At 31.7% G+C, this 12704-nt stretch overlaps 1 protein-coding gene across 6 annotated transcripts in view; it reads right to left on the reverse strand.

The window, feature by feature from the left end:
- Window positions 1–709: 709 nt before the first annotated feature.
- LOC127739089 (slit homolog 1 protein-like) overlaps window positions 710–12704 on the reverse strand; it is a 296950-nt gene continuing 284955 nt past the window's right edge. The window contains exons 1-4 of one of the 6 annotated variants that reach the window (XR_008000279.1): window positions 9986–10777; window positions 8393–8565; window positions 3565–3666; window positions 710–1136 (exon numbers count right to left, since the gene is read on the reverse strand). Coding sequence is in view for 1 of the 6 variants with exons in the window: in XM_052250682.1 (XP_052106642.1) it covers window positions 12379–12521 (143 nt within the window). In the remaining 5 variants the exon portion in view is untranslated. Of the gene's footprint in view, window positions 1137–3564; window positions 3667–8392; window positions 9251–9372; window positions 9853–9985; window positions 10778–10801; window positions 12522–12704 lie in introns of those variants that run through there. The other 5 variants (XR_008000278.1, XR_008000277.1, XR_008000280.1 and 2 more) reach the window with 5 other exon arrangements.

The following is a 12704-nucleotide window of genomic DNA, read 5'->3' on the forward strand; positions in this document are numbered from 1 at the left end:
TACGACATTTAAAACTATGCAAAATATTGATGAGAACTGATTTTTAATTTACGATATTGTGATCAAAGTTCGTTTTTCAAAATAAATAAATAATTTTGTAGTCGCACGCTTTCTTTGAAATTAAATTGCATTATGGTGTAATGTGTAAGTTGTATGGTGCAAAGGTGTAACGTGTATGGTGTAATGGCACAGAGTGTATGGTGTAATGGTGTATGGTGAATGGTGTAATGGTGTATGGTGTTAGTGGGAAGTTTACACCATCCAAGGACTGTATATGCAATGTGCCATGAGAATCAACATGAAAAGCCAAGATGAATTATACCTGGAAACTACATTTGTATATGCAAAGTGCTCTCAGAATCCACATGAGAAGGTAAGATCAGCAGGACCTTACAATGATGAATATACAATATTAAAAAAATCAAAGAATCAGACTGTTTTTGTTTTTTGATACATTTCTTTTCAACTTTGCCACAATAGAGGAGATAACTCAGATAAAGTAACTTTTATACTAGAATGTGTAATGGATTTGCCAATTTTATTGAAGGTAGTTTGTGGGGGGTTGTCTAAATAAAAATCCATAAAACTTTATAATGATTTGTCTTTCCCACTAAGATAGTCACTCTGCATTAATCCAGGCTGGTGACTGGCAAGAAAAATCTTGGCTGCATTACCCACCGCCCTCCCGATTATCAAGATTTGAGCTGTACTTTTCTTTTCTCTTTTTTCTTTTCTTTTTCTTTTTTCTTTTTTCTTTTTTTCTTTTTTTCTTTTTTCTTTAATTTTGTGTGTTTTTTTTTGTTCTTTGTACACATTTCTTACAATTTTAACTCCTTTTTTTAATTCTTTTTTCATTGTTTACTAGAAGTTTGCAAATGGTACAATTACATTTACAGTCCATGTTAGTTTGACATTTCAAAGTACTAACTAAAAATTCACAAGGTTCTGATGAGGTTTCTTCTAGAGTCTTTTGAACGTTGTCTCATTTTTGTCAGATGATTGAAGCTTTGATTGCGTAAAGTGCTCGTTCATTTGAAATCTGACTAGGTTGTAGCTCTGGTCCTCTTTGCTAAATACGCTTTCAATTGTCTTTCAAAAAAGCACTACACATTTTATCCAACTCTGTTGTACGTTTTCTGTAAAAGATATTGAGTATTACAATTATGTTTTATACGATAACAATTTAAGTCTTTAATTGACGTATTACTCGATAATTTTCATGATGACATTTTTATTGTACATCATGATGATCACCTTAGGGTTGCTCAATAGTTCTTAACTAGCTTAATTGTTACTAAAGTAGCTGGGGTTCAGGATGGTTCATACGAATACATATACATAATTAATAACAAGATTTTATGTCGTACATTATATTAAATGCGACTTTGTTCGCTTCATTAAATGCAACGATTTTGTATCAGCATAATTATTCAAAAATCAAGTTCTCATCTTTAGCGGGCACATCAAGTTAATCTGTAATTCCTTTTACTGCTCCTCATCTACTTCATTCCCAGATGATTTCACTTAATTTTATAAATTAAATTGTTTTTTTCCCGCTAATTTCTAGCAATGTCAAGGAAGATAAACAAAAAACTATAAGTTCTTCGAACTAAGTCCGCAACATTGTAAATCAAACTCATATAAAGCAATACGAAAGTATATAAGTTGCTCAGTGAAACCCCTCAAAATATTCGACACAAATGAATTAAAAGAAGGATCACATAAACATGAGATTAATGGTGATGTAAACAAGACATTCAGAGCTGTGTAAACAGCATCACCCCCTCCCCACCCGATAAACAATGGCAAAAGCATTGCCTTGCTTAGAATTCGTTAAAAAGCAAAACAAAACAGAAAAATTTGGCAAATAGTCTTTCAGCAGTGTTACTAATCAAGTTGGAAAATAAAAGCAGTTTATGCGTTTACAGTTTGGCGATTTTCAGATCTAATAAATCGATTTCGGAATATATAAATAAAATTATCAAACAGAAACTTTGGTTATCGCATGAACCCAAAAGAGACAGAGCTTGGGTGCGTATACTGCATGAATCAAACGCCATGCTAATCCACTCAGTCAAAATATGACATTCGGGAATAGTACGACGAATTACTGCTGATGTCATCGATTTGATAGATAAATACTGTAAAGTCAGAAATTATTGCGTGCTTTTTTTTTTTGCGATCTTTAAAGAATGGACAAAAATGCGAGATTAATTATTGCGATTTTAGGAAAAGTTGAATACAAATATATGTAGTAGATATCAGAATGCGAGTTCTTATTATTGCGATTTTCACCAAGCCGCATTACTCGCGTTAATAAAAACCTCGCAATAATTTCTGAATTTCAGTACTTGTATTTTTCAACAAAAATCTACTAGTTTCAACCGACTAATTGTATAAAAAGAAAAGTAAAAATATCTTCTGTAGTCAAGTAGTAAATCAATGTCCTCCATCACACTTTTTTTGCATAATATAGTTAGGGCTAAACCCCCACCTCTTTGCCTGTGGACTCCTAGGCCAGTGATTAACTTCAAAATACTTTAAAGTTATTGCAGTTGAAACACTCTGACATGTTGCCTTTTACACAAAGAATAGGTGACGTATAGAACCATAGATATTTTAGAATTTGCGTTTCAATCATTATTTCTAACAGTTCATAATGATAAAAATGATGTCATCTCGTCGAAATTTGAACATACGCCATGATGATTTGCTTGGAATTCTGATAGCATTAATAGCAAATATTTACCTCAAGGTATAATACAATACCAGGTGAATACATACTGGATAGTTTTGTTAAAAAAAATCTCAAACCACTCGCAAAGAACTTATTGTTAATTAAATTTCATAGCTGAACTGAGTTCAAACACTTAAAGATGAAATCGGCGTGTTTAAGTATGTTTAACAGCGATTAACTGCAAATATTTATCATGTTCATTGAAAGTCAATGTAAGTATTCATCAGTCAATATTCTCTAAAAGACGTGGATCTTTACCATAGCCGAACAGACGTGAAGGGATGCACATCCAAATAGCCAGACATACTCAGTCCGTAATCAGCTAGGACGTGGTTACATATTTATCAAGTCTGAATAAACGCGACAACACAAGTTCTAGATTACTGTATGGATTGATAAATAATAGTCCATGCTGAGATTCGGAAGTGCATATAGAAACCTCATCTTTTCTGTTTAAAAGTTGAGATTTGAATTATACATTTGTTAATGAGCAGATAGGAATAGTTTAGTATCCTGTTCGGTGGTTACAAGCGTAAAGTTTGGAGCATTTTTAGAGTTTATCAAGATAAACATCCTGTATAACAATTCGTAATGACCCTTGCCGTATCATTTACTGACGGAAAATTACCTGACAGATATGCAGTCCACAATCAGTGGTTTTTTTCGCAGTAAGAAAAAATTAGAGAAAAACGTTTTGGTTCGTGTCACTGTTAACAATAAACGTTTTCAAGATATTCCTACCATTGCATAATTTTTTCATTGGTTCATGGAAGATTGTCTACAACTTAAGTAAATTATTTTAGTACTTCCCATCTTAATAATAATACCTTGGACTTCAGGCAGTATTAGCATATCAACAGATCAACTTATCCAGAAATGTACATCAAGTTGATTTTCCGATGAAAGGTGCTGGTGATGTATCACACTACCTAAAATGAAATGAAAATATAATTTAATAAATACCCTCAATACGAGTAAGAGTCAATTTTGAGAGTGAAACATTTAGATAAACTCTAAAGAATATAAACAAAACTTGATTTTGCCTTTTCAGCATTTTTGATTCGAGTGTCACCGACGAGTTTTTTGTAGACAAAAAGCGCGTCTGGCGTACAAAATTTCAATCCTGGTATCTATGATAAGTCACCCAACACGATTTTTTTCAAAGCATGTTTAAGGCGAAGTGTACGTAATTAACTACTCCACAGATTTTTTTTAAATTTTACATGTGGATTCTGCTTGTAAAAATACATCAGACAGTAAAATAAAAAAAGGGGGTAACCGTTTTCGTTTTTCAGATACAAGCTGTCGAAATTAACAGCTTGATACGCCAAAAATACAAAGGATATATAGGGAAAATCATAAAAATCGGCAGATACTTTTACTTTATCAAGATTTTCTATTTCGTTGGTCCACAGAATTTTTTTAAAAATCGATATGCGATTCAAAAATGAACGACGAACCCATTGGTGCAAAGAAAGTCCTTAGCAACCGTGCTAGTTTTCAAGCTATATCCTGTGGAAGTTTAATTTTTAGCGGAAAAAATAAAAACATTCGGCGACGTTATTGATGTCTACTGTAACGTCATCACAATTTCTACTCTATAACGCTATTATAAAGGTCAAAAGAAGAACACGCATATGAATTTTAGCAAAGTAAAACAGATCGGAGTTTTTGATATAACTTCCCGTAGCACAGATCATTCCCAGTGTTAGCCTTAGCATTGTGTATATTGTGTATAATGCTATAGCATTGTGTATAGTGTAATGCTAAAGCTTTGTGCATGGTGATATGCTATAAATGTACTGGTGTTATACTATAAATGTACTGGTGTAATACTAAACATGTACTGGTGTAATGCTATAAGAATGTACCATGGGCGATGCTATACGAGTTTACCTAGTGTAGTGCCATACAAATTGTTCCTGTATATAATGCAAATGAATTGCAGTTTTGTTAATATAATATGAAAATAAGGAGATGTGGTATGATTGCAAATTAGACAACTATCTGCCACAGTTTAAGGTAGACCGGGTGTCTTTTTCTGAGCGTCCGTTCTGATCATGTTGCAAAAATACTTTTTTGTTTTAAAAATATTTTACCAAGTATCATTTAATATACAACAAAATACCTAAAACTTGAAATTTAAAGATTGAACTATCAAAACATTAAGTGTCGTAAAGTATATTTAAAATTTTTGGGGATTTTTTCAAGAAAATAAGGCCCGTGACCCCCTATTTTTATTTGATATTTCGGAGTTATTAATGAAAAGCAATTCTCTCATCGAATTTTAGCCAATTCTATCGTTTAATGTTTCCGCAATAAGGAAAACTTAAGTTTCCTCTATATTAACAATATAAAATAACCCAAATTTCGTTAATTTCAATGTGTTATTACGAAAAAACAAGGTCCGTGATCCCCAGTTTTTGTATTGAAATTTGAAATTACATTGACCCAGAAGTCTTTTACAGAAGTTTAAGGAAAATCTATCGTCCAATATTTAGACACCCCAGCTACCTTAAATCATGTGGATGTAATTATTATAGGCAACCATACGGCCTTCAACAATGACAAAAATCCATACCGTATAGTCGGTTATAAAAAGCCCCGACATTGTAGACCCTAGTTTCTTCACCCCCTCCCCCTTCTTCCCCTACCTTATACTACTGCTGAATGATACACAAAACCACAACAAAAGAAAACAAATTTCGCTATCCCTTCGAAATTGGAATTTGATAAAGAAAAAATAACACGTTCTATTTTTATCATACATGTGTAGTTTCAGTTTCAACCATGGTTCTAAATTTAGATTTTACTTTCCCAAAAAATTGCGGACGGAATAGAAAACACCTGTTTATTTTCTGCACCTTGAAAACTGAGATTTGGATGACATAGATTTTACTTATTCTGAGATAAAAGTAATAGTGCTCAATTCTTAGTTTCTGAGTGTGTAATGTTTTGTGGACGGAATCTGATGGGTTTTTTTTTGCTGTTGGCTTTTTCTTCGGCTTATAAATGTTGTACTAGTGGTCGATTACCCTTAGTATCTTTTATACTTTTTACATAAATAATAAAATATAAAACATCAATTGCATAAAATCGGACATGCCAACGTCTTTCTTGTTCAACACACAAATTCACATGCAATATAATTATTCGTTACCTACAATTTTACGCTACACTGAATTTCATTCAAAACTATGGTTTTTCAAAAAATATTGTGGGGTCAATTCTGGTTTGATTTTAATGAATTTGATACGAATAGAAGCAGAATTGTCACTGGTTTATTTGTTTATTTGGTTATAATTTTGTTGTTTAGGCGTTTTTACCTTCTGTTGAAATAAACACGAGTCGTATTGTGTACCTGCTTCTGCGTGTCTAAAACAAAAACAGTGGTAATAGAGTCAGACTAACTCACAATAGGATCCTCAGATTTCTGATTGGAGTCATTATAATAATTTCTTTGAAGTTTTGAAATAGCACATGAATACTTGTTTGGATTCATGAAAGACCGCACGAAGTCATTTTTCTTTCATGTGCCCATTTTTCCTTTCTTGGAGTAGGGGAGATAACCCGCGTAACTAACGACGCACGTTTTTTATCCTGAATTCCGCTAGAGGCGTGCAATTACGTACACTTCGCCTTAAAGAGAATATATTTAAATAAAGATACATTTTTTTACTAGGATAATGACCAGTTTGTGTAAAATTTGAACGATGTAGTGGTACAGCATAAAAAAATACAGATTCACAACAGATCAACCTTTGGTAAACCTAGTTGAATAGCAAACATAGTAATGTCCAGAAAAAGGTTTCAATTGTTAATAAGAAAGAATGTCTTTAACTTGTCAAAACGTTGACAAGTATCATTTGATGAACTCGAGCTACCATATGATGGTTTCTTCAGTAACACATGTCTTAGTCATATATTTCCGTATTTCGTGCTTTTGTCGATGTCAACGTCATATTCTCGATATTGCAACAATCGAGTAAAACATTGTCAAATGTATTAAAATGAGAAGATGTGGTTATTGTCAATGAGACAACTATCAACCAGAGACCAAATTACGCTGATGTAAAAAACTATAGTCTTTTTAAGTCAAAATGCTGGTCGCAACCTTATTTTGTTTTGTTTAAAGGTGGATTGTTAGGTTGATTACTTAAACGTATAACGTTGTGTTTAACAACTGGCCATATGGATATGATAATATACCATCATCTTAAGTACACCATCCATAATATTCGTGGCCTTCATATTTTGTTTATTTGGTTTGAACATAGGGAGATTCAACTGAAATATATAAATAAAGGCATCAGTAGTATACCGCTGTTCAATAGTCGTAAATCAATTTAACTGAAACAAATCCAGGTCACAAACCAAAACCGAAGGAACACATCACCTATAAGAGGAAACAACGGAACAACAGAAAAACTGAACTGATAAACCCAAGATTAAATATTGAATCATGCAACACACAATAAAACACATAAACATAGTACGATTGGAGACTTTTAATCCAACTCAGACAACTCTGCCAAATGACCATGATTCAGTAAAAATATACCAAAACGAAGTTGAATATTCCGAATATTCCTTTTTCGTTAGTTGGAAATAGCAAAGAAATAAAAAAGAGGAATTTTTAAAGAGTTATATATCTATATTTTATCTATAGATAAACCGGTCTATTTTTAACAAGGCACATCGATTAACATAAACAATGGTAGGTTTTTTCCTACAAAAATGTACAATAGGTAGAATACTACAAGTAAAAAAGGAAATCACATGACAACCAAAAACTATGGGTTTTCGATTGTTTAAACGTAATGCTAAATAGTTAATGATTTTTCTTAACAAAAGAAGAAGACATGCCTTTGAGGTAGAAAATAATTATTGGGAGCTCTAAAATTTATTCATTATTGTAAATATGGTTTAGATATGCGAGTTGTTCGGGTTTATTTTATTATTTATTGCCACATTTATTTTGATCAAAGTACACAAATCAATACAGTTTATATTCATTATTTTATTTTTAGCAACCGTAATTTTGTTTACAATTTTGTTGTTGTTGTTGAAATACTAAGGGTGTTTTTACCCCAGGTGATTTCTTATTTTTATAATGGCAACCCTTGTTAATCATGTTTTATATCATTCGATGAAAGTCATGATTGTTATTGAGCCGGTTTTAAGAAACCTTCAATGTGTTTATCGTAACAACAAAAATCATAAATTGAAATTTTTATAAAAAACCGTTTTTCTTTGATGTTTAAAGTTTGTCCAGATGTTGTACTGGAACATGAATTTCTGAGGTTAACTGGACTTGATCACTGATAAACATGTTTAACTCTGCCACGTTCTCTATGCAATCAACGAAGGCAAAGTGTCCGAAATTCAATGGTTGACGCTAATAATACATTTTGAAAGAGTTTGTATCTATAATAACCAAGTCTTTCATCAATTGGCACATCTTTCCCCTTAGGGAATACCATTCTGTAATATTATTAAGCCCTATTGTAAATAAAACATTGGTAAACCTATCAAATTTATTTCTATGCCAAGGAATCATTATATATATGACTACAAGACTGTAATATGTATGAAAAATCTCTATTCATTTAAAAATAGAAAAGCAAAATGCATTGATTTCAAAAATAGTCTTACGCTCTGGTCGTTCGTCCTTTATACTATTTTCATTTAATAATGTTTGCATTTTACGTATTGATGTTCTCATATCATCGGATGTCAGCTAACAAGCCGGTGGATATCTGTTTATGAACCTTCACTTTGTTCCAGTATTGATGGACGGTTAACCCATCAAAGAAAAAGCTAGTCTTCTGTAATGCGAAAAAAGTACAAGTTCAAGAAATATTTTCGTCTGTACTGAAGCGCCGTTCAGTCAATACACATTATATTTTGCTTTGTCATTTAATTGTGAGCGTTCGAGACAGATCATTTGTTGATATAAAATTGCCCAGTTGATAGTGTGCATGTATGTAAAAAGGTAAATAAGGATTTGGTGTAGACTAGATTTTAGGCAATATCTCAAATTTAAAGCACCGAAAATAGTGAGGATGAGATTCAGAGGATGATGGTTATCTTTAAGAATGAATACATACATAGATGTAGAAAAAACAAAAAGAAGTTTATACGCAACATCGAGTTCCCCTTTTAAAACCGACCAAAATATGTCATTATTCTGTCAACGCTGTGTTAAACGTGACGAAATCAAACTCGATCAGTAATTTTTGATATTGAAAAACATGGATTTTGGTTATTGTATATTTATTTTGCTAATGGTTAATTTGTGTCTTGGGGAGATGCCTTTGACAATTAGTCAGTATATTTTCCCTTCATTTGAATACACTTGAATATTTGTATTAATTAACAAAATGACATACACACACTTACGTTTTTCAAACGGTGTGTCAGAAAAAGCCTTACCGTTATAAGTTCTGGCATTTTCAATGTAGACATTAATAACTATGCTGATTGTTTTTTTTTTGTTTTAATTATCTGCTAAAGCTGCAGGCGAGTTTTCTAAGGACTCCGTTTGCACCAATTGATCCCATATTCATTTTAAAACGGAAATCAATTGCAAAAACAATATGTGGACTAATAGCTTCTAATATAAACATACCTACCGTTTTCCATATATATTCTTTGTTTTTTTGGAAAATCATTCAGTTACTTTCAACAGCTCGTATCTAAAATGTTATATGGTTACCCCAAATTCTTTTTCAATTTTCTGGTGTATTTTAACAAGCAAAATTCAAATTTAAAATTGAAAAAAAATATATGTATCAAAATGTTTCGCCTGAAAAAATAATTATCAAATATTATTTGAAAATTACAAAGATATGGCATCAAAGGCCCTACCGTAGCCTGATCGAACATACATGGACAATGGTTCATCTATTATGTAATCTCTGACAGAAATATAGACTGACCAAGATGAAAAGACATAAATTGTGCTATTCAAGTGCAACTGCATATGTTGATTTAATGGATTCCCGAACCCATCATAATTATCATCAACATGAACAAGGAGAAGATAATGACTTGGAATATATCATCAGAAATAAAAGGAGTACCTACTTATTGCATCCATGGTGAACAGTTAACATAAACATGATAAAGTTGGAATTGAATCTTTTTATTCCCAGCTTAATGTTATTGATCATTTTTTATTGTTAAAAACGTGATTCAGAGGATATCGTCGAAAAATAGTAAAAACTCTTCATAATGTTAATTCACCTGTGACCTGTTGACTTCAAAATATTAAAGTTAACTGCACCTGAACAAAACACCCTAGTATAAGAATTTCTTTAAGATTTCATTACAGCTGAAAAGATATTAAAAACCAAAAGAATCAACACTCAAACAGAGCGTAATAAGGAAATCACACTTACATAATTTTAAATGAATGCAATGAGCTTATGATAGTAATATATACGAACTAAAGTCAATTTGGTTGACCGATAAGGATTGGGTTTTAACAGATTACTACGGACATGTTCCATGTCACAGCCACGGTTCCGTCCTCTTTTCCTCGGTTGTGACATCACAAAATGCGACTCATCACTAACTTTTACTTGCAGTGAATTTTTCCATCAGTGCAGTAAGAACTTCTTACTGGCTCGGTTCGGAGCAAATGAGTTTACCCCCATATGTTTCGAGAATTCATTCTGATCAACTATAGTTTTGTTTTATGGATGATGAATTGACTGCTTGAAATGAAATTGTTGTTGTCTTTATCATTTCCACTTATGGTTTAGATCGTGTTCTTTTGATATTAGAGCTGTAATTTGTAAAATTGAATATAATTTGAATAAAATTTAAAATATATGAGGTATTGTGTTTTTATTTTCCAAATAATCACAACCATGTCGATACCTGTGAAATACAAGAATAAACATTCTTTAATTTACTTTGTATTAACATTTTGTCATAGATAAAATTTATTCGGTGTGTGTATGTTCACTTGTTTTTGTTAATATGTCTTTTAATTGATATTTTATAGTGTGGATTTCTATGTTGTGATGTTACACTATTAAATTATTAATATTGGTACCTATTAAAACGTTTAAACCCACTGCATTTGTTTGCACTGTCCTAAGTCAGGAACCTGGTGTTCAGTGGTTGTCAATTGTTGATGTGGTTCATAAGTTATTCTCATTTCTCGTTTTTTATATAAATTGGACCGTTGGTTTTCCTGTTTGAATGGTTTTACAATAGTAATTTTTTGGGCCCTTTATAGCTTGCTTTACGGTGTGAGCCAAGACTCCGTATTGAAGACCGTACTTTGACCTATAATAGTTTACCTTTACAAATTTTGACTTGGATGGAGAGTTGTCTCATTGGCACTCATACCACATCTTCTTATATCTATTTAAAGTAACAAAAAATAACCTACAAGATCTTTACAATGATAGTAAAGATATAATCTTGTTGTATTGATTAAATTTGCCTTACTGATGATGAAAGTAAAAATACATTTATCAATTGTTACATTAACCTGGATGAAATAAAAAGAAATTGAAAGTTATAGAATAACATAAACTATGCAATACATTCACATTCAATACAAAAACAGTGTTAAAAAAAATAGCAGTTATTTTTCATTGATATAACTTCGACAACATTAAATTTGATACTCACTTTCTATATAGGCAAAGTTAGTAAATGCTTATATTATAAAAAAAAAACAATTTGCAAACATTTACATTGCCACTGTAAAGCATTATGATTATTATATATACAAAGAAGCAATAAATGAGAAATTTTAACATAGATAAAGATGATTTTGATTTTTTTTGTTTTCGTTTACAAATCTTACTGATTTCAACGATAGGGCTTATGACTTCTCTTTACCCAACCTACTTTTGATAATACATTATATACATGTGTCAGGAAACCATCTTTTAATTGTTTTGTTCATTCTCATCCAAATTGTACAAGCAATATACCATGTCTATATAATATCAAACACAGGTGTGCAATACACACGTTACAATTATGATTATAGAAATAGTAAATAATTAAATAAATAAGGTATGCATGTAAAACTTTGTTTGCTCTTTAAATTACAAATTGCTTTTAAAGTTAACCTTATTGTTTTCACTATACAGTGACCATAACATATTATATAAAGTTAAAGTATTATCTGTTTTATTCATAAAGAAATCATATCAGTATCAATTGGAAAATGCAGTTATTTTTTTAGTTTGCATTCACCAAATATTAGTTTTGTTTTAATGATAGTAGTTGTATTTTCATCAGAGTTTAATAGGTATTGGCATAGAAACATGGTATAACATTCTACATTGGCTAGAGGTTTAGGGGAGGGTTGAAATCTCACAAAACATGTTCAACCCTGCCGTATTTTTGCAAGTCAGGAGCCTCTGGCCTTTGTTAGTCTTGTATGTTTTTTTTCAAATTTTAGTTCATTTATATGTTTTGTAGTTTAGTGTGACGTCCGTCTTCTCTGAACTAGTTCACAGTTTTGTAAAGGGGCCAGCTGAAGCCCGACTCCGGGTGCGGGATTTTCTTGCTGTGTTGAACACCCTTTGGTGGCCTTCGGCTGTTTTCTCTTCTTTGGTCGGGTTGTTGTCTCTTTGACGCATTCCCTATTTCCATTCTCAATTTTATTATCTTTCTATACTGTTTATATTCCATTTACCTGTACATGTAGTACCTGTCCACCCACCGACGCACGAGCATACTAAATCACCATAGCTGTTTTGACTACAAGATCTACCATTTGAACAATAGTCAGGATAACACGAATCGTCTGTGATTAGTGTAAAAATAACAATTTGAATTTGAATATGCAATTCTTATGTTTTCGTGTAAGTGAGGCATGAAAATAAATAAAAATAAAAATATAGAAATAAATAAAAGTTACAAATTAGTTGTGCGTTCTTAACGTAATTTTGCCAATTGTATTACGATCACTCTTGTTAAAAAGAAATAT

This window comes from Mytilus californianus, unplaced genomic scaffold (assembly GCF_021869535.1).
Source record: "Mytilus californianus isolate M0D057914Y unplaced genomic scaffold, xbMytCali1.0.p SCAF_4, whole genome shotgun sequence".
NCBI lineage: Eukaryota > Metazoa > Mollusca > Bivalvia > Mytilida > Mytilidae > Mytilus > Mytilus californianus.